At 54.7% G+C, this 26,963-nt stretch overlaps 3 protein-coding genes, 1 long non-coding RNA gene and 1 pseudogene across 11 annotated transcripts in view; 2 read left to right on the top strand and 3 right to left on the bottom strand.

Moving 5' to 3' along the window:
* Positions 1 to 4,370, top strand: part of PHC2 (polyhomeotic homolog 2) — a 106,647-nt gene extending 102,277 nt beyond the window's left edge. For all 5 annotated transcript variants that reach the window (XM_059918575.1, XM_059918566.1, XM_059918585.1 and 2 more), the window contains one exon: positions 2,939 to 4,370. In XM_059918575.1, the coding sequence (XP_059774558.1) occupies positions 2,939 to 3,093 (155 nt within the window). In that variant the 3' untranslated portion in view covers positions 3,094 to 4,370. The remainder of the gene's footprint in view (positions 1 to 2,938) is intronic.
* On the bottom strand, positions 2,709 to 6,042 carry LOC132363133 (uncharacterized). The gene is made up of 3 exons (XR_009502555.1): positions 5,853 to 6,042; positions 4,735 to 4,937; positions 2,709 to 2,793 (listed from the first exon to the last, which is right to left on the bottom strand). It is a non-coding gene; the product is annotated as an uncharacterized LOC132363133 (long non-coding RNA).
* Positions 6,043 to 6,281: 239 nt separating this feature from the next.
* On the top strand, positions 6,282 to 15,652 carry A3GALT2 (alpha 1,3-galactosyltransferase 2). The gene is given in 6 exon segments (XM_059896706.1): positions 6,282 to 6,304; positions 11,366 to 11,382; positions 11,385 to 11,442; positions 11,650 to 11,739; positions 12,030 to 12,167; positions 15,025 to 15,652. Coding segments are annotated over 6 exon segments (954 nt in total).
* Positions 15,653 to 18,963: 3,311 nt separating this feature from the next.
* Positions 18,964 to 19,791, bottom strand: LOC132363109 (uncharacterized; annotated as a pseudogene).
* Positions 19,792 to 20,414: 623 nt separating this feature from the next.
* The window catches only part of ZNF362 (zinc finger protein 362), a 37,554-nt gene continuing 31,005 nt past the window's right edge, over positions 20,415 to 26,963 (bottom strand). For all 4 annotated transcript variants that reach the window (XM_059918543.1, XM_059918523.1, XM_059918533.1 and 1 more), the window contains 3 exons: positions 23,848 to 23,926; positions 23,573 to 23,731; positions 20,415 to 20,546 (listed from right to left, as the gene is read on the bottom strand). In XM_059918543.1, coding sequence (XP_059774526.1) covers positions 20,430 to 20,546; positions 23,573 to 23,731; positions 23,848 to 23,926 — 355 coding nt within the window. In that variant the 3' untranslated portion in view covers positions 20,415 to 20,429. The remainder of the gene's footprint in view (positions 20,547 to 23,572; positions 23,732 to 23,847; positions 23,927 to 26,963) is intronic.

The raw sequence follows: 26,963 nt of genomic DNA, 5'->3' as shown, positions 1-26,963 counted from the left end.
GTTAAAACGAAGAACGTTTACACTGAGTGACAGTGGACAAGCAGGCCTGTGCCAGATGGAGAGACCGCATCAGGGAGCAGCCTAAGCAGCCTAAGCACAAAGACACGCAAGCATGTACAGGCGCTGGTAGCTGCACGTGACCCTGGGTGCGCAGTGCCGGTGGTCTCGAGGGTAGGGTCTAGAAACGAACCTTGAAAGACCTCCCGTCTGCACGGCTGCGCTCGTCGAGACCAAGAGCTTCTCCGCTGTTTCTTGTGCCAGCCTCACCCAGCCACCGACCAGGTCAGGCAGTGGTGACCGTAAGCCCGTTCACTCAGAGACCAAAGTGGGATATAGTGGTTAAGAGCAGGCTTCGGAGTTAAACAGAACTGGGCTCAAATCCTGGCTCTGCCACTTAACCCAGTGTATTAGTTACCTATTACCGCATCCCCCAAATTTGTTATCGCACAGGTAATGTGGATAAGGAACTCAGGGGTGGTTTAGGTGGGCAGTTCTGCCACAGGGATTCTTAGGAGGTTGCGATGAGGATGTCGGCCAAGGCCAGCCGAGGCCATCTGAAGGGTCACCTGGGGCTGTCAGATCTTCTGCCAGGGTGCCGGTGCCTCACTCACATGCTTCTCAAGGAGCATGTGGCTGCTGGCAAGAGGCCTCAGTCACTCTCCCACGGGTCTCTTCAGAACGCTCACGCTTGAGTGTTCTCGTGACGTGGCAGCCAGTTGTCCCCCCAAGGGGTGATCCAAGAGAGCAAAGTGGAAGCCACCCACCATGCCCTTTATGATCTAGCCTCAGAAATCACATTCTGTCACTTCAACAATATCTTGCTGATCACACAGGTCAACCCATTCACTGTGAGGGACTCATGAAGGCACGAAAGGGAAGCAAGGATTTTTGGGAGCTACTTGGAGGCCGGCTACTACCATAGTTCACCCCAGTGATTCATGTTCCTCCCTCATGCAAAATACCCTCACCCCTACCCGAGGCCCCCACAAGTCTCATCCCATTACAGCGGAGCTTCGAGGTCCAGGATCTCAGCATCTAACTCAGGTCCAGGCACGGATGAGGCTCACTGGGTCCAGCTCCTCAAGGATGATTCCTCTCAATCTGCAGACCTGAGAACGAGGAACAGGTTATCCACTTCCCTCCACAAACCTAGGATATGGTGGGATGGGCATCGGGTAACCACGGTAGACGTGCCCATTCAGGATGCCCGGTTCAAGAAGGGAGAACACAGGAGGCTACAGGAGTCGCCAGTCCATACCAGGGCATGTGTTGGCATTTCCTTGATTAGGACTCAAAGCCCGGAGTGATTCTCTTTCGCTCTTGGTTCCACCCTGAGTCATCCTTCCTTTCCCATGAAAGGTAGCCTGTGGAGTTGTTTTCTCAGACTACTTCCTGCTGCTTTTATTTCATATTACTAATCTCTGACCCTTTCCGTCCATGTGAGCAGTGTTTCTGCCAGACGATTCTCTTACTCTTTGTGGGCTTTGTATGAATGTTATCCAACAATGTCTTCAAGACAAGCCTTACTCCACATTAGGTCTCTTCTGAAGCTGAGGGACAGTGCCCTTAACAGTCTGAGGAGCTGGGCTGTTGAATGGAGAGGCTCTGTGAGGCACGCCCATAAAATTCTGAGAGAGCGTTTGATCCAACAGTTCTGTGAGGCGGCACCTTAGAGCTTTCTGCGGTCTTAACAAATGATTTAAGTCACCCCCGCAGTTTCGTCTTTAGACTGTGTCTTTTTGACTGTGTCCTGGATTTGGTCTTTGCCTAGAAACCATTTCTTAATTTTAGCATCATTTGCCATCTGGAGAGGCTGAGGAGTTTCAAAATCAGCAAATCCAGGCTCCTTCCTGTTCTCGTTTTCCTCGACCTCATCCCTCCTCACATTTCCCGCGGCCACGGTGGGAAGCCAGGTGGCACTGCAGCGGTCTGCCTGAGGTCTCCTGAGCCCAGGCAACGTTCAGTAGGTGTGTCACACCCACCGGGTTACCACCAGCAACAGTGTTGCTAAATTTTCTACTATTTCATAACAAGGATCACTTTTCTTCCAATTTCCAATAAGTTTCCTCACGTTCCTTTAAGCCTCCCCAGCAGTTTCCTCAAAGGCCATCAGGCTTCTTACTCCGTCTCTCAGGGAAACTTAGACCTTCACTGCTGCTCTCCTCAAAGTCCCTCCAGCTCCCGCCCACTGCCAAGTCCAAGGCCACACCCACATGGTGAAGGTGTGGTGATGGCAGCACCCATCTTCCAAGTACCCAGATCTGCGTTAGTTACCTACTGCTCTGAAACAGATTACTCCAAGCCTAGTGGCTTAAAACAGTAATCACTTCTTATCTCAAGAGTTCTGTGGCGTGGCTTAGCTGGGCACTTCTGGCACGGAGTATCTTTCAAGGGCTCAGTCACGATAGCAGCCAGAGCTGCAGTTTTCTGAGGTCTTGGAGCTGGAGGACCCCCTTCCAAGGTGCCGCGCTCACATGGCAACGGGGGGCTGGCTCTGGGCAAGAGGCCTCAGTTCCTCTCCAAGTGGGCTTCTCCAGAGGGCTGCTTGAGTGTCCTCACGACACAGTGGTTGGCATATTCCAAAATAAATTATCCAAAAGACCAAGGTGAAGCTGCTGTGCCCTTTATGATCCAGCCTTGGAAATCCCATGCTGTCACTTCCACAACACCGTACTGATCTCCGGGGCCAGCCCAGTTCACTGGGGGGGGTGGGGGGGTGAACAAGGAGGTGTCGGGTCACAGGACCACTGTAGAGTCTGGCTATCTCGGATAAGTCACTCGGCCTCTCTCAAGCTGTAAAATAAGAAGAGCAACACCTTCCTCAAGGTGTGGTCATGAGGATCAAGTGAGATGATGCATCTGAAGGGCAGTGACTGCCAAGCGTGACCGCTGGTAGCTCTAATTGGTATTGATACTGTCTTTGGTCATGTCCCCTCAGGCTGCCAGGAGATAGCAGAGGAATTCCGTGCCCAGGAAATCGACGGGCAAGCTCTGCTGCTGCTCAAGGAGGACCACCTCATGAGTGCCATGAACATCAAGCTGGGGCCCGCCCTCAAGATCTACGCACGCATCAGCATGCTCAAGGACTCCTAGGGCTGGCCGGGCACCGGGGTTCTGGCCCCGGGCTCCTCCTCCCGACTGAGCAGAGCCAGCGGACACTCCTGGGGGCCCAGGAATGGGGCCAGTTGAGGGAAGGGGCCTTCCCTGTGGGGCATGGCTGGGGAGGAGGTCCCGGCACCTCAATGGCTCTCAGGGGCCTTTCTTTCTGTGGGAGGGGGGGAGAGGTAGGTGGCGCAGAAGATGGGGCTTTATGCTTGTACATATTGATAGCACTGGCTTCCTCCAAAGTCCCACTACTCTAGCCCCGCTCTCTTCCCCTCCCTCTGTCCCCCATTTTCCAGGGGGTATATGGTCAGGGCTCCCAACCTGAGTTGGGTCACTTCCAAGGGCAGCCGTCAGGCCTGCCCAGAGGCTTCGGAAGCCCTTGCCTGCCTTCCTCCACTTCTTTCTCCGGGCCCAGCTAACTCTTCCTGCTGCCAGCTTCTCCCACTGCAGCCTGTTTCTGAAGCAGCCAGAAGGGTTCTCCCCCTTCACCCTCTACAGGTGGAGGGAGAGAAGCTGGGCCCAGTTTGGCCACGCCTGCTGGCACAGACGCCTTAACGCTGTGTGTGTGACTGTGTGACTGTGTGGGAGCCTGGACTGACAGGCTGAGAGCCCCCCTCTGGCATCTCCAGGTGTTTTGTAGCAAACAGCCACTTAGTGCTTTGTCCTGGACTCCACTCAGCCTCAGGATGGGGAATAGGAAAGAAGGGCCGCCTCCGTGCGGAGAGGCACGATCAGAAAGCGATGAAGACTAGTAGGAGATTTTCCTTTCCAGATGGCCGAGGTGTCTCCGCAGCCCCTTCCCGCACTGTGACGTCCCCCTGACTGCCCTGCTGTGTCACAGGCGGCACTGAGGAAGCTGCGGGTGGGCTGGGCCGGGCCGCGCCTCCCCGTCTGCCCGCCCGCCTGCCCTGGGAGCCCAGCGGTGGGGCCCAGGGAACGTCCAAGGGCAGAAGAGCTGGAGTGACCACCACTGAGGTGAAGAAGGCAGCCTTCGGCCTCGGGTCCCACACTTCTCTGCCTCTGGAACTTGCTGGCGGCGGTCTGAGCTGCCCGTGGAGGAGGCGGGGCAGGAAGGGCGAGGGCCTGCCTCTGACTTGCCCGGTCCTCTGCAGACTCCTGGGGAGAGTGGGACTGTCCCTGGGGGGGAGGGTGGGTGCCCTTCTCAGCTTGTTCTATTCCCCACTCACACCCACAGGCAGGGTTGGAAATGAAGGACTTTTTTAACCTTTTGTTTTTGTTTTTTAAAAATAAATCCGTAAAATCTGTTCCTTCTGTGCCTTTCTCCCCTGGGGATGTCTTTCTGTGGTCCTGAATGGCTACTTTTCATCTGTCAGGAGAGGGGTGGGTCCCTGGGTTGGGAGAGGGACGACCACCTTAACTGGATAGCATATCCTCCACGCTTCGCTGGGGCTGGGTCCTTTGAGGGTGCCCTTGGCCCCAGTCCACATGAGAAAAGCAGATACCACCTCTGTTCTTCACACGGGTGTCCCCTGGAGTGTGAGGTCCAGGGCCCCTTCAACTCTGAGCCCCCCTACCCAGCACTGCCACCAGGGAGACACGATGCTGTTGGGCCAGGGATATCTGGCACACCTGAGGCAGAGCCCAGACCCTTCCCTCCGCCGCAGACACCTGTGGTGGTTGCAGCTCCGCGTCCAGAACTGCCCTTGGGGTGGCTTTGGCTCACTCGACACCTGAGCATTTTCTGGATGCTGCAATAGCAAACTATTAGGAGAGTCTCTGCCTCAAGGAGGTGACGCCTAAGCCTCGAATAAAGGAGAAGGGCCTTCCAGGCGCAGACCGCTCGCCGTGCGTTCAGTCTGTATCGGTGGGACCTGGGGAGATAAGCAGGGACCTTTTAAGAGCCAGTACCCATATCTGGACGAGAACTCTCTGCAAGGCCTTTTAAAATATAGCCACTACCCGGAGGAAGAGGAGAAACAAACTGGTTAGTGGACGACCCAGAGGGTGGAGCCAGGACTGGAAAGTCTGGTGGTCCAGGAGGTCGGGAATGGCGACAGGACGAGGCCAGGGCAGGACGCAGGGCCGAGGGGGAGTGGCAGAGGGCAAGGACCTCAGAACCTCGGGGAAGGTGCCTGGTGGAGAGGACGCCTCGGGAGCCCCCTGCGCTGCCCTCCCCTCTCCAGGCCAGATGGGCCAGCCCACTGTGGCCCATGCAGCTGGGCGAGTCCACGCTGAACCTCCACTTCCCCTTTCTGGAGGACAACGCCGGGCCCAAACTGAGTTTGTCCTTATGTGTGTGGTGGAGAAGGGAACTAAAACTCCTGAAAGAGGATATGGTGGATTTGCAGGACTGACTGACACAGGTAAATATCAGTGCTGTTTCTTCACCCTGGGTGAAAGGCCCCAGTTTGAAGGGTGCCTCCTTCAACATACATTTGCTCCTGATGTTTACACCTTACACCGAATTTTGCAAAACTTTTTTGATCATGACCAACAGTTTAAAAAAAGTTTCCCACCCTCGTATATGTACTTGAATATATATAACTGAAACAAAACAATCACAAAACAATACCTACCCTGATGTACGATACATTCTGATATTTTCAATTCCCTTCCTGTTCATACTTTTAAAATCTCAGTCATGATCCGTAAGATTGACTTCATGGCCCTCTGATGGATCATAACCTGCACTTTAAAAAAACCCTGCCTAGTGCAAACTTTCCAGCACTTTTCCATGTAACTACCTTGTGTGGCTCTTACCCTGTCCTGGTGGCTGGTGTACATACCTGTTTCACTGAAGAGATCACGGGCTCCTCAAGGTGAACTGTCCAAGGTCACAATCAGGTGACCGGTGCCCCTGAGATCCGGCTGAAGCTCTGCGCAGGACAAGGTTCTCCCCGGGTGGCAAACACCACAGTCCGGCCCGAGGACCACGACACTGAAGAGGGGCACAAAGAGGCCTGGGGAGGAAGAGGAGTCAGTACAAAATGTCCCAGCGCCTCTGGCCAACCAGAGCCGGCCTTCCATCCGCCCTCTCCCAGGTGACTGGCCCCAGGGGGCTCCTCTCCGGGTAGTTCATCCCTGCTTGCTCCTGTGGGTGTGGTTTCCGGCAGACGGCCTGAAACTGCTTTGTCCCAGTCACCAAGAATGGGTCATTTCTTCCCTGGCTCTGAGCTGAGAAGGTTCTTGGCAGGCTGTCCCACCAGCTTCCTGTCATGGCTCTCAGGCGAGGACTCAGGTGAGGGGGGGACACTGCCAGTGTCAGGGGGAAGATGGGGCGGGACAGCTGTCCTGAGAGGAGTCCAGCCTGGTGGCCAGAACAGTCAAGGAGGAGGCACCAAGGCTGGCCTGCTGAGAACCAGCCGAGCCATAGAGGTCCTGGGAGAAGGCGACTGGAGGACATCGCCCAAGGGGTAGAGACGGTCCAAGGAATGGATGGTGGGGCGGGGGGAGGCTGCATCCTGGCAGATCTCGTAGCCTGTGAAGAGCTCGGCGACTCCTCCTGCTGCCCTAAACTCTGAGCCCCCTTGGTGAGCAGAGAACAGACTTCGGGGTGCACCTTCCACTGTAACTGTGAGCCCTCTATTCCAACTGGGAGTGACTGTCCAGGACTGCAAACTTGTTCCCACTTAGGAACTAATGACTGATCTTTAACCTCTTCCTGAAAGCAAGGAGAGAACAGGAGCAGGGCATGAGGCCACCTGCGGGACCACCTTCTGCAGGCGGAAGCGGGGTGGAGGGGCGGGGATCCTTTTGAAAATATCGGAGCAAGGAACAGGGAGGAATGGGTCAGGCAGGCGCCTCTGTGGACTAGGGGCTCCCAGGCTGGGCCAGGGGAGGGGGCGGCAGGAGCCTGTTGCAGGGCTGGGTGTCAGCACCCTCCCAGGACTGACAGCTGGAGCCCACCTGGACCACTTGGGGACAACTCTTCCTGGCTGCCCTAGTTGGGAAGGGCCGGCTAAGAGGGTCAGACGGCAGTGAGGGCAGAGAGAGCTCCGCCGCAGCCTCCTCCTGCCCCGGCACCTCCCATGCCGTCCCTCCGGGGGGGGGCAGTCTCGCTTCCAGGAGCGACTGTAAAATATCTCAATAATTTTTATATCGATTACATACTGAAATGATATTTTGGGTTACATTTTGAAATGATATATTAGGTTAAATTTAAATACTAAAATTAATTTCGGTTGTTTCTTTTCACTTTTTTAACATGGCTACTAGAAATTTTTAATTTACGTTCCTGGCTCACATTATTTCTATTGCGCAATGCTGTTCCAGATTTTTTCCTACGTTTTTATAGAACGACATAGAAACACATGTCTGTAAATGCACAGGTACACAGGTATAGGGGCTTCCCCCCTCACAGACGTGCAGCCAGCCTCTATGTACAGTTGCTACTTCCTCTTCCACTTGATTCTTTAGGCCCTCTTTTCCCGAGAGCACATATAAATCTACCTCATCCTTTTCAGTGGCCACGTTGCTTTCCATTGTATAGAAATGCATAATTCATTCATCCAACTCCCTAAGGACGAATAGGGGGGTTGTTTATCTCCATTTGCTTTTTCCAGCAATGCTAGGAGAGCATCCTTGGCCTGCCCGCTGTGAAGTCTCCGTTTCTAGAGGTGGGAAAGTTGGGTCTGGTGTGAGTGCTTGAAATGATTTTGCAGGCTCCTCAGGCAGGGCTAAGAGAGGTGGACTTCACCTTGCAGTCACTAGAAAGGCTTAAAAACACTTGTTTTTCCTAAATGGCTAACTCTGTACTTTTCCTTCATTAAAAAAGCAATAAAAGCACATTACGGACAACTGGGGGTAAAAATAAAGGGAAAAAACCCTCCCATAACTTATTACACAGACACTTAAGTTTTTCCTTTCAGCTGTATTTGCTGGGGCATGTTTTCATTGCTAGATTGTAACCACAGTGCCCATCAATTTTAGATCCTGCTTTTTTCATTCACGGTTCTTGTGCAAGTTTTTTCTATGTGACTGCAGACTCTTCATAAAAAGTTTATTTAGCCAGTCCCTTTGCCTGGATGCTGGGGCCTTTTTCAGTTGTATCTGAGAGGCCTGCACAATGCCTTCTCCACTGGTGCTCTCCAGCCCACGTTCAACCGAGCTCAAGTCTCCCTGCCTGAAAGAAACACACGCACCTCCATCAATCCCAAGCCCTCAGCCCCTCCAGTTACCATCCTCTCCCTTTCCTTTTACAGCCAAACTTCCGGAAAGAGCCGCTTCCACCACCACCACCCCAGCCTCCACTTCCTCCTCTGCTCACTCAGTCCCCTGCCCGTCCCCAACCGTGTCCTCGGTGCCTGGGCCCTGGCTCTCCTTCCTCTGCTCTCTCCCTCTCCCACAGCGTCCCTGCCCTCCTGGTGAATCCCAGAACTCTCTCCCGAGCCTGCCTGCCTGCCTGCCTTCTGGGCTCCAGCTTCTTACCCCCAACCAGACTATCAGCCACCATCTCCTTTCCTGGTCCCCCAGCCCTGTCCCTCTCATCAGTGACCAAGTCCTGCCCATCAACCTCCTTGACAGCCATTCATCACCTACTCCTCCCCAACCCACTGCCAACACTCACCTGTCTTCCCACCTCCACATGCTCCCTGGTCCCTGCCCCACGTCCAGGCTCAACAGTTCAGCTGGAGTATCTTCCAAGTAAAAATGTCACAGCATCACTCCCTGAAGGAAAGAGCTTTCAGGGCTCCCCATGGCCTTTAAGATGAAGTCCAAACCCCTTATCCTGGAATGTGGGCCCTGGGTGACCTGGCTCAGGCTTATCTCCAGCCTCAACTCTCATCACTTCCTATCCACACCCTATACCCCGCCCCTGTGGCAGGCCTGCAGTTCCCCGTACTTTCCAAGCACTCTCACCTCACTTTTACACATTGCTGTTTCTTTTTCATGGACCTCCCTTTCCCCTCCACTGCCTTCTTTGTGTGGATAACTTTTAGTTCTTCAGGTCCTAGCTTAAGGGTCACCTCCTCCAGGAAGCCTCCCTGATTTCTCCCCAATGGTATCTTATCATTTGCAAGATAATGGTATCTTGTATTTACACTAATCACAGCCTTAGCTGTGCTGTGTTCCATTCATCTGTTTGCAGTCTGTCATGTGACCCCATTCCCCTCCCTTCCTGGCCATCCACATCTTCCTGACCCTGCTCCCTTAAAGACAAGGTCTGTGTCTCGCTCACCTCTGAATCCTTGACCTAGCACAGTGCTTGATCCTGAGCTTGTGACCAGTAAGTATAGGCTGAACGCATGAATGAGCAGAAGTTAGTGAACATCTTGATGCATAAACTTTTCCCATGCTGAAGATGATCTCCTTTGAACAGATTCCCAGAAGTTGCAGTGATTGAATTAAAGGGGATGACTAATGAAAGCTTCAATTCCCACACCTAAGTAGCTTTCCAAAAAAGCTGTAGCAATTTACATCCCACCAGCAGGTGTAAGAGTACCTGTCTCGTTGTATTCTCCCAGTGTGGCTATTTTCATTTCTTTCTTTTTAAAAAGTGCTCATTTTATAGGCAAAACATCCCACCGAGTTCTAATCTATAAGTCTTTGATTACTAGTGAGGGTGAACATTTTTCCATATGTTTGCCTACTAAATGCATTTCCCCTTCGAGGATTTCCCTGTTCATGTGACATGGACAGTTAAGGCAGGTGGCGTTTTATGAGCTGACTCTGGGGGCTCTGTCAGGAGTGACTGGGAGCAGGGAAGTCACTGCTGCAATGGTCCTGGTGGGGGATGAGCAGGCAGGGTCACTGGGGGGGCCGGAGAAATAGGAGGCCAAGCCAACCACCCACCCCTGGGGACTGACAGAGGGCGAGGCAGAGGGACGGGTCAGTGCACCCAGGTTTCACCAGCTGAACAGAAGGGGTGTCTGCCCTGAGATGCACAGGCGGATACGTACACACACAACCGCAAGGGGCCTCTCTGAGCTATTTACTGGATACACCTGCTGAGGTACGGTGAGGTGGGGTAGCAGAAAAGGCAGGGGCGGGAGGGTCTGATCAGGCAGGCTTCTTGAAAGAGACCAGAGGAGGCAGATTTTGGAAGGACTCATAGGGCAGGGAGGGGAGCTGGGAGGTTGTGCAGAGAATCCTGAGGGCTTGATTAGGAATACTACTACTAATGATAATCAACAATAGCTAAAGCTTACTGGGCTTTTACTGTGTGCAAGGCCTTGTTCTAATCACTTAGCAGGTATTAACTCAATATCCATCGCAGCCCTCTAAGGTATGTATTCTTATTATCTGCATTTCTAGACAAGGAGACTAAAGTGCAGAGGCCCAGAACCTTGCCCAAGGTCAGACAGCTAAGAAGTGGTGGCCTGGGATTCGAACCTGGGGGTCTGGCCCCAGTGGCCAGGCTTCTCACCATATGGGCCTTGTCTGTCTAGAGACACCAGAACCCAGAAGGGCTGAGGAGAGTTGGAGGAGACCCCCCCCCGCCCCAGAGGAGCTTATTAAAATTCTCAACTTTTAGGGCCCTTCTGGAAAACAAGCAACCATGGACAAATCCCAAAGTCCACCTCCTCTGAGCCAGCAGTGGGGTCGCTGAGCTCTGCTGGAGGGACCCGGCCCCGTGACTGGAGCCGCCATACACACGTGGTCCCTGACCGCAGCTGGCCCTCCGGGCAGCCCAGCAACTCATCCCTAAGCCCCAGACGCTCTCAAATCCCAGCCACCAAACCACAAACCTCCCTGCATCCCCTCCCAAAGTCTCCCCTGTCCGAGGTCAATCCTACCCAGGCTAAGCACCCCAACCCCTAACATTACTGTCCCCCAAGTTTGCTGTCAGGAAGAGCAAAAAATTATACATCTAAATGCTCATCACAAGGGACCTGGTCAGGTAAATGATGCCACCTCCAGTCAATGGCATATTAGGCAGCTGGAAAAAAGGGTGAGGAAGCACTTCAAGTACTGAGGTGGAATAACCTCAAGGACATAATGGTCAGTGGAAAATGCAAGGTGGAGAATAGCATATCACTGTGCTACCATTTGTGGGGGAAAAATAGAGGAAGGGACAGAGAGAAGGGAGAGAGAATTTGCTACCATATTTATATTTGCCTGTATGTGCATAAACTATCCCCTTGCAGGGGAACCGGGTGGCCGTGGCTGGGAACAGGAAGGACTGCACTGTCTATACTCTTTTGTACCTTTGAATGTCTGTGCCAAGTGAACAGAATAATACATTCATATTAAAACGAACAAATAAATGAAACATTGAATTACCTCATTTTTCATATATATGTGTGTGTGTATAAAAATATATGCAGAAATGAGTTGCCGACCCCCCTCCACCCCCCAGGGCCTGGAAGAGAATCTTCTGATCCTATCTGCACTTGGCCTCTTAGGGCTGCTCCCGCACGGGCTCCCTGTCGTCAGGTACAACCCCCTTCGCCCAGCACTCGCGATGGGACCAGCGGGGCAGGGTTAAAGTGGCTCTTTCCAAGTGCCTCCTTGAGGGATGGAGAGTGGCACCTGTCATGGCCCGCACAAGCGTCCTTGTGGGCTCTCCCTCCTTGTAAGGAGCAAAGCGAGAGGGCTCCTGAGCAGGCCAGCATGCCCCTCACTGCTGCTCCCACCCCACAGGCACCTGGAAGTCCTCACCCCCATGGGTGTCTGCCCTTTGGCCAGAATGTCCCTGCCGAGAGACAACTTCACAGGTCCCCTGCATCCTTGGTAAGGAGCTGCCATCTCTCCCATTCCGAGGACACCCACACACCCTACAGAGCCCAGAGTTCCTGCCCTCCTCACACCCCCCACCCTGGCAGGGCTAGGCACTCTACCCAGGGGCCCCATCAGGTAACACATCCCCAATACTCTGCTGGATCTGGGAAGAGATTTCTAGGGGCAGAGCCTGGGTGTGACCCATCTGTGGGTCCCTAGGGCCCAGGACTGGGGAGGTGGCAGTGACCATGCATCAAGCAGGTAGATGAATGGACCTGTCTCTCCATCCCTGCCCTGGCCAGGGCACGGCCTCAAGTCCCGACCTGTACCTGCTGGGGGGCCCCCATTATTTGGGATGGCACCTTCGACCCAGATGTGGCCCAGCAAGAGGCTGTACAGCAGAACCTCACCATTGGTCTGACTGTCTTTGCTGCAGGCAGGTAAGGCCCAGGGAGGGGAGCGGTGCTATCCAAGCAGGGAGTGGGAGGGGGTGTGCACGTGATGTAGGGGTGGAGCACCCCATTCTCCTGGGCTGTAGGATCCCAATATAAAGCAAGAAGCAAAGACAGCACCCCTTGTCCCAGACTCCCAGCATGAGGGCAGGACCATCCTTTCCCTTCCCCTCCTCCCTGGAGCCCACCCAGGCCAGGCAGCCAACGGCTCAGCATCACAACCTAGAAGGAACCTGCCCAGGGCCTGGGGCTGATCATCTGGAGGCCTTGGGTTTGCGGTGAAAAAATGATGGGAGTCTTTCAGGTGAGAGTGGTGAGAGGAGGTGAGAACTGGGTAAACAGAAGGGATGGCCCGGCTGCAGAAGCGTCCGTGGAGGTCAGCAGCTCAGGTGCAGGCACACAGAAAGGGCCGGGCGGGGGGAGGTTCGCCAAGAAAGTCTGAAGGCGGAAGAGGGGCTGGGGAGCTGAGGGCTTTTGCAAGGGAGCGAATCTGGGCTGGATAAAGAGGGATGTGAAGAAAGGAGGATGCTGAGAGTGGTAGGGTCAGCAGACCAGAGGAGTCAGTGAGGAAGGACTGTTGGGGGTGATACATCACAGGAAAGTGGGCTGGAAGGACAGGGGGCTCAGACAGTGGGACGGGTGAAGCTGCAACTTGGGGTGGGGGGCAGACTGATGATGACCAATTCGAGGGAGAGGCCATGGGGGCAAGTGACTGAGGAGCGGGGAGGACAGACTCACGACAGGAGAGGAGGCCAATCGAAGAACTAAGGGGCCCCCAGGCATGGAGAAGGAACCCAGAGTGGGAGGTGGAGAAGAAACCTCAGGGGGCTGACCTGCCCATCTCCCCATTATGGATGTCAGGGTGTCCAAGCTGGTATTCACTTTCCAGTAGTGATGCAAATGGGACTCCGGGCTTAGAGTGGCAATCAGATCCTACAGTCCTAAGATGCAGAGAGGTAGAGTTCAAGGCAACTTAAGGAAGAGTTTCTAATAATGGAACAGGCTGCTTTGGGAAGGCACAGAGAGCTTTGCATCCAGGAAAAGATATCCAAAAGCCTGGGGAAGGAATTCTGTCTTCAGACACCCCAGACCAGCGGTCCCCAACCTTTTTGGCACCAGGGACCAGCTTCATGGAAGACAATTTTTCCACAGACCGGGGGGTGGGGGAGGAGGGGGGGGATGGTTCAGGCGGTAATGCAAGCGATGGAGGCAGATGAAGCTTCGCTCACTCACCTGACGCTCACCTCCTGCTGTGCGGCCTGGTTCCTAACAGGCCGCAGACCGTTAGCGGTCCACGGTCCGCGGGCGGGTTGGGGACCCGTGCCCCAGACAACTGCTCAGGGCTCCTCCAACTCCATCCCTCACACTCTAGAAGGGAGAGGAAGCCAGGAGGGCCCCTGAGAGGCCTGGGGCAAACAGGACTGCCGGCCTCTCCAGAGCCTTGGTGCTCCCACTTCTGTTCTGGACGCTGAGTAGGGTGTTCCTGCACCACCCCTAGGGGTCAGAGTCTCTGAGTCCAGAAATTCCAGGGTCCTGAGGTCCAAGGATCTATGAGTCCAGCACCCTGGGATGCTGAGGCTTCCAAGGTCTCTGATTCCAATTTCTCACAGTTCCACCCGGAATAGAGCAAGTGCAGGTAAGGGTACAGGCTCCAGTGCCAAGCTGGGTTCAAATCCTGGCTTTCACTTATCAGCTATGTGTATGCTTGCTTGCACAAGTTACTGAAGCTCTTTGAGATTCAGTTTCCTCACCTGAGAGATGGAGATAATAATGGTGAGGATTAAATGAGATAATGCACATTACTTTGAACACTATCTGCCACATGACAAATGTTCCAAAAGATCAGGCATTAGTACAATTATTTTAGAACCCTGGGATCCCAAAGCCTGTTCATACAAAGTTTCCAGTATTCTGAACGTCCCGGTTACCTATGCAAGGTATCACCACAAACTCAGTGACTGAAAACAGTTCATTATTACCATAGCTCATGATTTGTGGCTCAGGAATTCTGACAGGGCTCAGCAGCAGGGGGGCCCCCTCCCTGCTCCCAAACGTCCTGCGAATGACTGGCGGGCGCCTCTTTCCGTGGCTAGCCTGGGCTCCCTCACTTCGTGGCAGCATCTGAGTTCTGACACTTCTTTTTTTTTTTTTAATTTATTTATTTTTATTTATTTTTCGGTGCGTTGGGTGTTCGTTGCTGCCCACAGGCTTTCTCTAGTTGCTGCGATTCGTTGCAGTGTGCGGGTTTCTCACTGCGGTGGCTTCTCTTATTGCAGAGCACAGGCTCTAGGCGCATGGGGTTCAGTAGTTGCGGCGTTCGGGCTCAGTAGTTGTGGCTCGTGGGCTCTAGAGCGCAGGCTCAGTAGTTGTGGCGCACGGCCTTAGTCGCTCCGGGGCATGTGGTATCTTACCGGACCAAGGCTCGAACCGGTGTGCCCTGCATTGGCAGGCGGACTCCTAACCACTGCACCACCAGGGAAGCCCTGAGCTCTGGGACTTCTTAAGCAAAGGGTCAGAGCTCTAAAGAGACAAAGGCTAACGAGCCGGTCCTCCCAAGGGCCAGCACAGCATCCCTTCCTCGGGACTCTAGTGACCGAAGCCGTCAGGGAGAGCCACGTTCATGCGGGGAACACAGGGCCTCTCCGGGCAGGGGTGTCAAACAATGGGTAATTACTTTTAATCCACCTCGGATGATTCTGGGGCTGGACAGTTCTGGAGTTCCAGGGACTGGAGTTGCAGGGTCACAAGGACGGGCTAGGGGAGGGCTGAGAAGCCCGACGCCTCCGCGGATGGCAGAGTGCGCCGAGGCCCGGCTAACTCAAGACGGCCCCGCCCCGCCCGGCAGATACCTGGAGAAGTACCTGGCGCGCTTCCTGGAGACGGCCGAGCAGCACTTCATGGTGGGCCAGCGCGTGGTATACTATGTGTTCACCGAGGGCCCGGTCGCCGTGCGCCGCGTGCGGCTGGGCCCGGGCCGCCGGCTGCGCGTGGAGCGCGCGGCGCGCGAGCGGCGCTGGCAGAACGTGTCCATGGCGCGCATGCGCACGCTGCACGCAGCGCTGGGCGGGCGGCTGGGGCGCGAGGCACGCTTCGTGTTCTGCATGGCCGTGGACCAGCACTTCAGCGGGACTTTCGGGCCCGAGGCGCTGGCCGGGTCGGTGGCGCAGCTGCACGCCTGGCACTACCGTTGGCGGAGGCGGCTGCTGCCCTTCGAGCGGGACGCGCGCTCAGCCGCCGCGCTGGGCCCGGGCGAGGGCGACTTCTACCACGCGGCCGTGTTCGGGGGCAGCGTGGCGGCTCTGCGGCAGCTGACAGCCTACTGCGTGCGGGGCCTGGAGGTGCGCTGGCACGACGAGAGCCACCTCAACAAGTTCTTCTGACTGCACAAGCCCGCCAAGCTGCTGTCACCCGAGTTCTGCTGGAGCCCCGACATCAGCCGCCGGGCCGAGATCCGCCGCCCCCAACTGATCTGAGCGACCAAGGAGTACGCCCTGCTGCCCGGCTAGCGGCGCCCTCGGCCCGGAGGCCCGAACGCCGGTGGGGCCCTTCTGGAAGCAGCGTGGCGCTGGTGAGGGGTGGGGGGGGAGGGCGGGGAGACTGCGTGAATATCGCCCCCGCGCGGAGGTGGCAGGAGGAGGCCTGGCCTTTGGGGAGCGCCTCCCTGAGGCGGGCTATCCATCCCTTCCCTGACTTTCCACGGCGACCCAGATACCGCCAGCTGCCTGGAAACCTGTCACCTCTGACCTTACTGAGTTCAGTGGAGGCCGAAGAGACGTTTTAGCCCCTTCCCCATATCCCCCCACTTTTTTAAATGGGACTGAGGCACAAAAAGGGAACAAAACTATGTAAGGACCCAGAGAATCTGTGAGTCAGTCTGTGAGGTCAGCAGCTGGAAAGCAGGACTGGCCCTCAGGTCAAATAGAGCTGCCACTGGGCAGGAGCCCCAGATAGAGAAACACAGTGGCATCCGGTTCACCTCCGCCGCCCTCGGCAAAGTTTGTACATATTTAAGTAATATGATAATAAAATACATTATTCCAAAGTGTCCTATGGCCCTTTCTCCTAGAGAATCCAAGTCCATAAAAATGACATTTCCTTGCCATGGGACCCATATGGCTGTTTGGCCGCAGTGTCTGGGAGATAAATTTCCTCATCCATGGCTGCTGTCCAGGCTCTTCATCCTCAATAGGGAAAGACACACGTCCCGAACAGAAGCGTGAAGTCATCAGGCTCTCCAGGAAAGGTGGTTTCCTCCGGGAAATAGCTGTGGGGATGGGGAAGTTATCTGCTGGAAGTCCCTGAGGTGTTGTCTGACAGTTGAAAAACGGAGGCCCGGAGAGGGTGGGACTTCCCTCCAGGTCTTCTGACCCGTTTGTGTAGTGTTCTCATAGACCTTGCATTTTTAACAGGCTCCACTATTTTCAGGTAGGACAGCAATTCTGGCTATAAGCCAACTCTGATGGTTTTCACATAGTAACAGTTTTTACAAACACTTCCAGTTGATGATGTAAGAGATATCTCCCTTCTCCCAAGCAGTTCCAAGGTCCCAGTGTCTCCTGCCTCAACTAGATTAGCAGAACCCAGAAGACCTTTTGGACTCTGGGTTAGAGCTAAGAACAGGCTAGGTGTGCCTAAGAACAGGTTATTGCTTGATGGCTATAGGCTGACATCCCTTCCTCTGGTGGGAGACTGTCCTCCACCTTACACTGCCTTCATCATTCACCAAGGGCCACACACACTGAGCCCTGGGCCAGCAGAGACCTGAGCTCAGGCCAGTAAGATCTGGATGGAAATCTGCTCCTCTTCTGACTCTGTGCATGGCTGTGGACTAGTTCCTTACCCTTGCTGAGTCTCAGTTTTCTCATATGTAAAGTGGGGATGCCAATCACCCTCCTTGCAGGGGTTGTGATGCCGCAGAAAATAACTTGCCTTCTCCCTCTCCTTGCCTGCCCCTTCTCCAGCAAGTTCGTGGAGTGCAAAGGAGTCGCCGAAGGACAGCCATTTCCTGTTTTAAAGAGGAAGTGATGGCACGAGTCAGGGGTTTGCAGGTGCTGGGCTGGAGGAGCCTCATGCTGTGGGTCAAGACCTTCCTGAGGAGGGGGAGTGGTAAAAGAAGCTGCAGCGGAACAGAGTGGAGGACCTCCTTTGTCTTCCCCAGAGGCCCAAGGTGTGGGTGGGGCAGGCTCAGGTGTAGAGAGGCTCAGAGCAGCAGCAGGGATAACAGGGGATAAGCTCCTTCTGCCGCTGCTTCCATCAGTGTCCCTGTTAATCAACACTATCCTCAGCACCCACGCTGGGACCCTCAGGGACCGCGTAAGCTCCTGAGAGCTTCCAAGTGAGCCGGTGAAAATCAGACTCCCATTCCCCCGAGGGTCACTGCTACATGCAAAATCTTCACCTGTCCAGCCATCCCACCTGCCATGCCAGCTCAGATGTCGCCCCCCCAAAATTCCCAAACATCACCAGCTGTCTAGTCAGGGTTCCCTGATCAGAAAGGACATAAATCCATCAGGGCTACGTCAAATAATAACAATTACATTTATTGGGTACTTACTATGCACCAGGCACAGCTCTAAGCCTTAGATATCTATTGGTTCATTTAATCCTCATATCCACCCTATAAATTGGTTACTATTATTTCCCTCATTTTACCTATGCGAAAATTGGGCACAGAGAGGTTAATTAACTTACCTGATGTCACACGGTAACTTATAAATTCACTGATGTGAGAACAAGCAGGAAATTAGAGCGGGCCAGAAGATGGAGACAAAGTCAGGAGCTAAGGTTGCCACTGGCTGGCCCTCAGTCTCCTCTGTCCGTCTCCGCTTCTTTCTGCCTCCTTTGTCCTTCTGCTTGTGTCTGGCCCAACACAGCACCCCATCCACCCCCACCCACCCCCACCCCCCCACACACACAGGATTTTCCCGTTCAGGTGCCCACCATCGCCTAACTTGTTCCTAACTCACTGAATGAAGAATCTGATTGCAGAGTCAGCCAGTGGTGTTGTGGAAAACGTTTAGCAACTGACTCTTTGAGGAAAACGAAAGATCAACCCTAACGAGGATCTACTGGCTTACGTAACAGGACGGTGCTGGGGTCGGGACAGCTTCCGGGCTCGATGATGTGTCTCCGGCTCTCCACTTGGCTTTGTTGGGAGTCAGCTTCATCCTCGGGCTCCTGCAGCAGCAGCAGCTCCAGCCTCACAACCTCCAGCTAGTCCAGTGATCGAGGGGACCAAGAAGTCCCCTGCACACACATCTTCCCCATGGGGGTCACTGTTTTGATTGCCTAGGAGGGAGATGCAGGAACTCCCCCAGGGTTTATCAAGGCTGGCCCTGTGCTAGCCGCCTCGTGGGAGAGACAGAAAGTGACTCAGCCATGAGCCACCATGGGGAACTCACTCCTCTGAGCCCTCATGGTCCTTGGCTGCGAGTGATGGACACAGGAAGGGCCATTTCCCTTCTTCCCCCAGTCTGGGGGTGGGGGGCGGGGGAGGGGAGAGGAGCAGTGGAAAGGTGCCCCCCAGCCCCACCCTCGCACAGAGCACGCCACACACCGCCGCCACCCGGCTGCAGGTACAGTTTATTCTTCACAACAGAGAAATACAAAGAGCAGAGGGTTTGGAATTCCTTTGTTTCTTGCCCCCTTTAGTGTCTTCCCCCACGTTTGACTTTTTTTGCTCCCCACCCCTTTCCTTCAATATAATGCAAACTTCGTTCCTGAAGCCTTGAGGGGCACCTGCCCTCACCTCCCTGCCACCACGATGCAGACTGAGAAGCCAACAGACTGTTTTCTCTTTTTTAATAAGGTAACTAGTTCTAAATATGGTGGCCTGGAGGTCCCATAGAAAAAAGCAAAGGGGTGTTAACAGTATGTATAACAGCGTATTTACAGGGTAGTAACATGCGGACAAAAAGCTACAATACTGAGTATCAGACGACGCCAGTCAAACAAAGGGATGGGGGTGGGGCAGAGAACCCCGTGGGAAAAGAAACCCCAGGAGACGTTAAACTGGTAAATCAATGGCGAGTTAAGGCTTAAAAAGTGTATAAAAATAACACAGTTAATATTCAAAACGGGACTCCAGATACAGAATATATAGATGAGTTTCTGTCTAGTTTTCTTTTTTTTTTTTTCCCCAGGGGATGTAGGGGGGGCTTCTCCGGGCTCTGTACATGGTTCCTATATACACGGACACGCATGGCTTTCAGATTGGGGTGTGTCTGTGGGAGCTGAGGGCAGGGTCTGCTCCCGGGACCCTCCTCCCCGAGGATCCCTTCCCTGCCGAGGGGGCCTAGGGCCTGGGCTGGGGATTCCCCTCCATGGCAGGGAAGACAAGTAACCCCTCCTTGGGCACTGCCCCATCTGGAGGAAATTCTGGAGAGGGGGGGTCCTTGCCCCAGGCCCACTCCCTCCCCCTGCCCACAGTCTGGGATGGTGGGAGAGGTAGCCAATAGGTTTCTTGGCCAGCACCGAGGTAGACTGGGGTGGTCTTCAGGGCAGCAGGGGTGCCAGGTCTTACCCAGCCCACCCCACCCCATTTCCCTGGGCCTGTACCCAGCCCAGCCAACACTGCACCCTTTGGTCCTGTGGACCTCCCGGCCCCTCTCATTTCGTCTCCTGAAGACTGGGTAGCCCTGGTAGCTGCCACATCCCTCTGCTCAGTGACGCCCAGGGCGCAGCTCTGGAGGCTCGAGCTGGCACCCAGGGGCAAGCGGCTCACTCCAGCTGCCTCCTGCCCCTCCCACCTGGGGGCCCCCTTTGCAGTCCAGAAACCCAGGCTTGAGCCTTTCCCTCAAGACCTGAGGCCGTGGCAAGATAAGGTCCCACGCTGCCCTCTGGTTCTCTGTGTCCATCTGTCCGGTTCTTTTAATTTCTCGGTCTTAGCAGCACCAACTTCTTGGCCAATAAATATCTTTTTTGTTATTTCCAAAACAAACTTAAAAAAAAAAAAAAAAGAACAGTGAAGCAAGTGAAGGGTGGGGAACAAAAGGAAAACCCAGCAGAGAGGTTCAAAGTGCTCTGAGATCGTCTTTGGATGCCACCAAAACAGTCCAGAATCTTGCAGTTGGCCTGGCCGCCCCCGGAGCTGGACCGGGCAGGGCTTCTGCGGCCCAGGCTTTCTGGAAGGTCAGGAAGGTCATGAGAGAGCTCGGCTGTTCCTGGAGGGCCCCTGGAGGGAGTCGGGGCCTGGTGCTGCCTGGGTCTGTGTCTGCCAGTGGGCAGGGCGGGGCGGCGCCTTGGGTCGGCTCAGATGAGGGAAATTCGCACTGGGATGCCGGGGGACTCCGTCCTCTGGGGCGAGTGATGGCTCACCAGGTGCTCCACCACCGTGTGTTTGGACATGTGCTTCATCAGGTAGGTCTCCTGTGGGCGGGGTGAGATTCAGAACTTACAACCAACTGCTGGCAAGGGGTGCAGGGGGAGCTGCAGCTCCCACAAGCAGCCACTGGAGGGCTCCTTGGTAGGTGGGCTGGCTAGTGATGGACAGCCACAGCTTTGGGGGGGTCAGATGGGCATCAGCATTGGTTCTAGGGATGCTGCATCTCTGCCAGCAGTGGGGGCTGGCTTATTTACCAGAGTCCGAGCCCACAGTGTGCTGACTAGAGAGCTGGCAGGCACCAGGCTCACCCCACAGCAGTGCCCACCTAAAACTCCCTAGGGCCAGGCCAGCTGCCGTCTACCAACTGGCTGCAGTGGAGTCCTGTCCGATTGAGCATAGCTGCCCCCATGTGGCTGGTTCTCCCAGTGGGGGCGAAGCGGTAGGCCTCAGGTGACCCTGGCTTTGCCATTTCTCAGCGGTGGAATGTTGGACAAGTCATCTTATCCCTCCAAGCCTCAGTTTCCTCCTCTGCAGGCAGGGATGGGGAAAAGGGTTGCTATGGTGATGTGGGTAAAACTCTTAGCATGCAGTAGGGATGAGGGGACCACTGCTTCCCTAGTCTCTACATTTCGTTCTAGGTGGTGATGGGAGCCCCGGCCTCTGCACCCCCATGCTCCATCCTCCTTTGGGAAGAAGTGGGGCCTGATCTGATTGGTGACTTTGGGAAGCTTAAACTGGGCATGCTCACCTAATCCCCTGAACGCTGCCACAGACTCTGCTAAGTCTGACCTGAGGCAACCAAGACTGGGTGGGCGAGGTGACCCAAGGCTCACCTGCAGGCCCACAGGCTTTCACACTAAGGTGGTGCTCTGGTTCCCACCTGCCACTCCTTGGCCTCATACCTCAGCTTGCTCAGAATCCGGCAGAGGAAGCCCTCAAATGTGGTGGCAAAGCGCTATCAAACAACACTGAAGGGAAGCAATCAGCAAAATCCAAACTAGGAAACTATTCTTCAATAAGTAAATTGCAAAGAAAAAAAAGACAGTGGTGTTGAGGTGGGGTGGAGGACCAATAGTTTAAAAGATATATTGACCCAGTGCAACGTAAGAATTTTATTTGGATCTTGATTAAAAAATAAAATTTGTAAGTAAATAAAATTATAAATTATGGCATCCATGAGACAAATGAAAATGTGAATACCAGCTGGGTATTTGACGATATTAAGGACTACGGTGAATCATTTTAAGGTATTATAAAGGTATTGTGGATAAGTTCAAAAGAGCAGTCTTTATGTTTAAAGACACAAAGTGAAAATTTTCGGATGGAACAATGTGATGTCAGTTTTACTTCAAAAAACAGGGATATGGATGAGGCAGCACAGACCGATGCCAGGTTCTGGGGTCTGATGGGAACACGAGGGTTCACTATTCTAAAATGTTTCTTTTATGTATTAAAGTAGTTTAAAAGTCAATCCATTAATATGTGTTTTTAAAAAAGGTAATTATCCTTGTTCTGTGGAGCCCAGTCAGGCCCAGTTCAGGGTGGGGCCTCAGGCCAGGTGAGATGTGACAGCCCCTTCCCCCCAGAGTTCAGATCCCCTCTAAGAACAAAGGCTGTGACCGCTGGTGGCCCCTCCTCTAAGAGGGAACGCGTATAGGAAGGTGCAATCCATGCGCCCCTCTCCAGCCAAAGTGAACTTTCAAAACTACCCTCCTGGACAGTCCCCTCCCCATGGGTCCCCTCTCCACCAGGAAAAACATCCAGACTCCCTAACAGGGACCGACAGCCTCGTGTGACCTGATTTTCCTTCAGTTCCTGGAACATACCGCGACTGTTCCACGTCGGGGGTGTTTGCATTCCCTGTTCCCCTGCATGGAAAGTCCTTCCCGCTCCACTCCTCCTCACCTGGCCAATTACCTTCAAGGCTTCCTCTAAATGTTACTTCCTCATAGGATACTTCCTATCATAGGATACTTCCTATCCCAACCCATCTCCCTTCCCCAACTCCATTTTGTCCTCCCTGCAGCTGCCTTTCAAAACATATGTTTCCTTTTTTTCCTTTACAGCAGTGGTTCTCAATCAGAGGCAATTTCCCCCCCTCACCCCAGGGACATTTGGCAAAGTCTGGAGGCATTTTCAGGGAGGGGTTGCTAGTGGGTAGAGGCCAAGGATGTTGCTAAACATCCTGTAACGCACAGGACAGCAACCCCTCGGCAAAGATGTCAACATGGGTCGAAGTTGACAAAGCCTGCTTAGAGCAGTTATTTGTCATTACATATCCGCTTGTGTGGTTACTTGTTTAATGTCTGTCTCCAGCAGTGCACTCTAACCTGCCTGGGGGCAAAGAATATGCCTGTTTGATTCATCCTGATTCCCAAGTGCCTGGCACAAGTGTTCAGCAAACACTGGGTGAATAAATCATTGTGTTAGCTAAGGTCTGTCAGGCGCTGACTCTGCCAGCCAACAGCCCTACAAGTTAAGAACTATTACCTCTTCCATTTTACAGATGAGGAAACTGAGGCTTGGTGATCAGTCTGGGTACATGTGGGGGTCTGTTAACCAGAATATTTGGACACATAAGTGACTCACTTGGACTCCCTCTCCTGGGTCTGAAAGGCCCTTGTTTAGGGAAATTCCCATCCAGGGATGGAGGACCGGCACCTTTCTGGCCCTGTTTGGGCCTTTCCTGGGAGATGAAGGTGGCTCTGGGCCAGGTCACTGTGCCACCTTGTGGGCATGACAGGGGTTGCAGCTTCCCCAGTGGGGAAAGGACCTACTCCCTCCCTGGCTCTGGGGAGCAGGTTGTCAGCGCCTCCCCGCCCACCACCCCACACTGCCTGGAAAAAACCACATCTCCAGAACCCAGGCGAAAGGCTGCCTGGGGAGAGCTCGGCCTTAGCAGCCGAAAACTGAACTGGAAAGCAGAAGCCCTGGCTCTGCCACTCACTGTGATCTTGGGAAGTCACTGCCCTTCTCTCGGCCTCAGTTTCCTCATCTGGAAAATGGGAGCATCAGTACAGGTCTGAGGAGGCCGGGGAGAGGGAGAGGCTCCTGGGGGCCCCGCACTCACCGAGGTGTAGGCCCGCCCGCACATGCTGCAGCAGTAGGCCTTGGCATGCTTGATGGCATGGGCCGAGAGGTGGATCTGCAGGGAGGCGGAGTCCGAGTAGGCCCGGTAGCAGTTGGGACACTTGTAGGGCTTGTCCTTGTTGTGCTGGCGCTGGTGAGACTGTGGGGAGCACAGCAGGGGTCGGGAGCTGGCTGGACTCCCCCAGCCCCACCCCCTCCTTACGCTCCCCTGGGGAGGAGGGGCTGTGCACCTGGCGGAGGCAGGCGGGCACTCACCTGGAGGTTGGAGAGCTGAGTGAAAGCCTTTTCGCAGCCAGGATGTGGGCACTTGTAGGGTCTGTCGCCTGTGTGGATTCTGCAACAGGCAGCCCAGTGAGGTGGCGTCCCTGACAGGTCCCCCAGGCCAGCTCCAGCCCCCAAGCCCTCAGCTAGCCTGCACACCCCTCCGGCCCCCAAGCCTCCCAGGCTCCCCGCTCCACACACTCTCCCCAGAGTGAGCCCCAGGCAAGAGCTGGGACTTCAAAGGCTACTTGCGTCCTTTCTTCTCTGGCCTCCCACAGCCATTCTGTGACCAGAGCCTCCACGCTCCCCACAGGGCCCCGCTGAACCCGGCCCTCCACCAGCACCCACTCAGAGAGCCCGCCCAGGCCCCCGGCTAATCATGGCAGTCTTGCTTTGATGGTATTCTGCCCCTCTTCTAAAAAAGCCACCTGCAGACCACCCACTGAAAAGGGCAGAAGGGCAGATTCACATCTTTGCCAGGACCTTCCCTGCCCACCCTGCCTCTTTCTCTCAGGAGACATCACCCTCTAATTGGCCCCCAATTTCTAGTTCCTGCCTCTTCCCCACATGGCTACCTGGTCACCCCAGCTACTGAGAGAATGCAGGACTGGGTGGCCCTGAAAGTCAGCCTCTGTGTCCTTCCTGTGAGCCCCTTTTTGTCCTCACGCTGGCTCCACCATTTACTAGCTGGGTGACCTTGGTCAAATCACTGAGCCTCGGTTTCCTCATCTGCAAAATGGGTATAAAAATACAGTCCCTACTTCACTGGGCTTTGTGAAGATTCCATTAGATAATATGTGGAAGGGGCTTAGCCAAGTACTGGCACAGAGTCAGGGCTCCATCACCACTTGCCAGTATTACTATTATTCATTCATTTAACAATTATTATATCAGGCACCACCCTGGGTGCCTGGAACATATCCGTAAACAAAACAAAACAAAAACCCACTGCCTCGTGGAAACAATGATTATGAAATAAGTAAGTAAAGTGCGTGTAGGAGGTAATAAGTGCTGTGAGAAGAAACAGAGCAGGTGAGGGGGTCATGAGTGCATGGGGAGGGTGCAATGTTAAATAGGGTGGTCGCGGTCCTCACTGAGAAGGAGACTTGGGAGCAGTGACTTGCAGGCTGATGGCCGGGCTTTCTGTTGGCTGTTGCCGCTTGTGCTGGTCCAGCAGCCAGGTGAGGATGGAGGAGGACCGGGACGGGGTGTGGAAACGGGGCTCGGGAGCGAGGCGCACACACCGGGACAGGAGGCCCTCCCTGCTCTCCTAGGCTCGTCTTCAGTCACCTGCTCTGGCAAATCCTGTGCCAAGCAGGTAGGTAATGAAATGCAGACTGGATCTGAACCTCTTTTGCCTAAGTTGCCAATGAGCATTAGGTGGAGGGAGAATCCAGCTCTGACCACCCGGTATGGCTCCTTCCCTAAAGCCACAGCACGCCCTGGGTTTGCTCCGCCCATCAACAGACTCATCAGACAAACTAAGGTCCCCCAGGCCAGGCCCCGTGCTGGCCAGGCTGGAATAAGGAACACTCCCTGCCATCAGTAAGCCCACGACCTTGACTGCCCACTGTGAACAGTGACAGTCCGAATTCCCTAGTGTGCCATTCAAGGCCCTTCACGTGTGGTTCGGCCTCACCTCCCTGCTCCTGCACCCTGAGTCCTGGTCAGAGGACCACTTCTCATCTGGCAACCACGGCTGATTGATGCTTCTGCCTGCCACCCCTGTGCCCTGGCTGCATCCTCAGCAGTGAGGCCGCCCCTCCTCTGTCTCCTCTACTAGACGGGGAACCCCAAGGGCAGGGACGGCTCGTCTCAGGCTGCATGGAGACAGGCCAGGTGGAAATGGGCTGGCCCAGTTCTGAGGACCTCTATTCTACCTGCACATTGGGGGTGTCACATGTTTGGGGACATCATCCCAGGCTACTGCACCCCGTCTCTACAATAGAAGGACCTTAAGGGTCATCTGGACCGGCTCCGCCTGCCGCCAGAATCCCTCCATTTCATCCCATCCTCGCTCCCCTCCAGGGCTGTGGAACTCGGATGGCAGAGGGGACCGAGGGACCCCAGGACATGTGCTGATTTTGTTTTAAATTCCGCAACGCCCACCCCAGAATCCTCGCCTCCCACTGCTGCCCAAGTCATGCCCCTTCCCTGCCCCGAGGCTCCAGGCCCACCAACCTCCCTCTGCGCCCCCCGCCCCAGCATTCCAAGTCCCTTCCTACCTTCCGTCCGGTATCCAGGCTGATCCTCTTCCAGGCACACTTTTCCCCCAGCTAATGCCTGGCTAAAACCCAGACTCCTGTTCTCAATGTAAAAGCCCCTTGATCGTGGCAGCCTTTCCTGACCCCCCAGACTAGACCTGGCCCCTGCAGCCCACCCCTGAGCAGAAGTCTGTGTGTGGGCATGTATTTTGTCAATGTCTAGTCATTGTTTTCTAAGCTGCCTCCCTCCTTGAGAGCAAGAATGCCCTTGGTCTCGTTCGCCACCATCATCCCAGGGCCTGGCACAGGCTCAGCAGAGAGGACTCGGTATATAGGAAGGTGAGTTCTTTCCTCCTGAAGTCAGTTACTGACAATAGTAATATGTTCCACATAATCAGCAACGCCCGTTCCTCAAGGGTATTTCACAAGTGTTTGTTGACTGACCGATGGATGGTTCTCCAGGGACATCAGGCCCTACCTCAGGACCTTGCTCCTCTGGCCTCCTCCCCAAGTGCCACAGCTGCCCAGCCTCCTTCCTGGACTCCCGGCCTCAGCCTCTCCCCTCCACCACAGCAGCAGCGCAGGGACCTGACCTTGTCATGGTCTCCTCCACTGGCTCCCCCTTTTCCAGGACAGAATCCAAATCCACACCCCCCAGCAAGTCTCTGAGCCTTTGCTCGTGCCGTTCCTCCTGCTGGGAACACCATTCCCATCTCTCACGAGAGAGGGCTATGGACCCTTCAACACTCGCCTCCGATGATCCTCCCCAACCTCCATTACATACTTCCCCCTTTCATGGAAGTTTTCACATCCACCAGCCTCCCAGTGCATGGTGGGAGTTCCTGTGGCCCAGAGCCAGCCTCTGACCACTGATCTGTCATTATGCATGGCAGCCAGCACTGGGCC

This window comes from Balaenoptera ricei, chromosome 1, assembly GCF_028023285.1.
Source record: "Balaenoptera ricei isolate mBalRic1 chromosome 1, mBalRic1.hap2, whole genome shotgun sequence".
Taxonomy (NCBI): Eukaryota; Metazoa; Chordata; class Mammalia; order Artiodactyla; family Balaenopteridae; genus Balaenoptera; species Balaenoptera ricei.
Note: the sequence above shows the minus strand (reverse complement) of the source record. Positions and strands in the feature narration are given on the sequence as shown.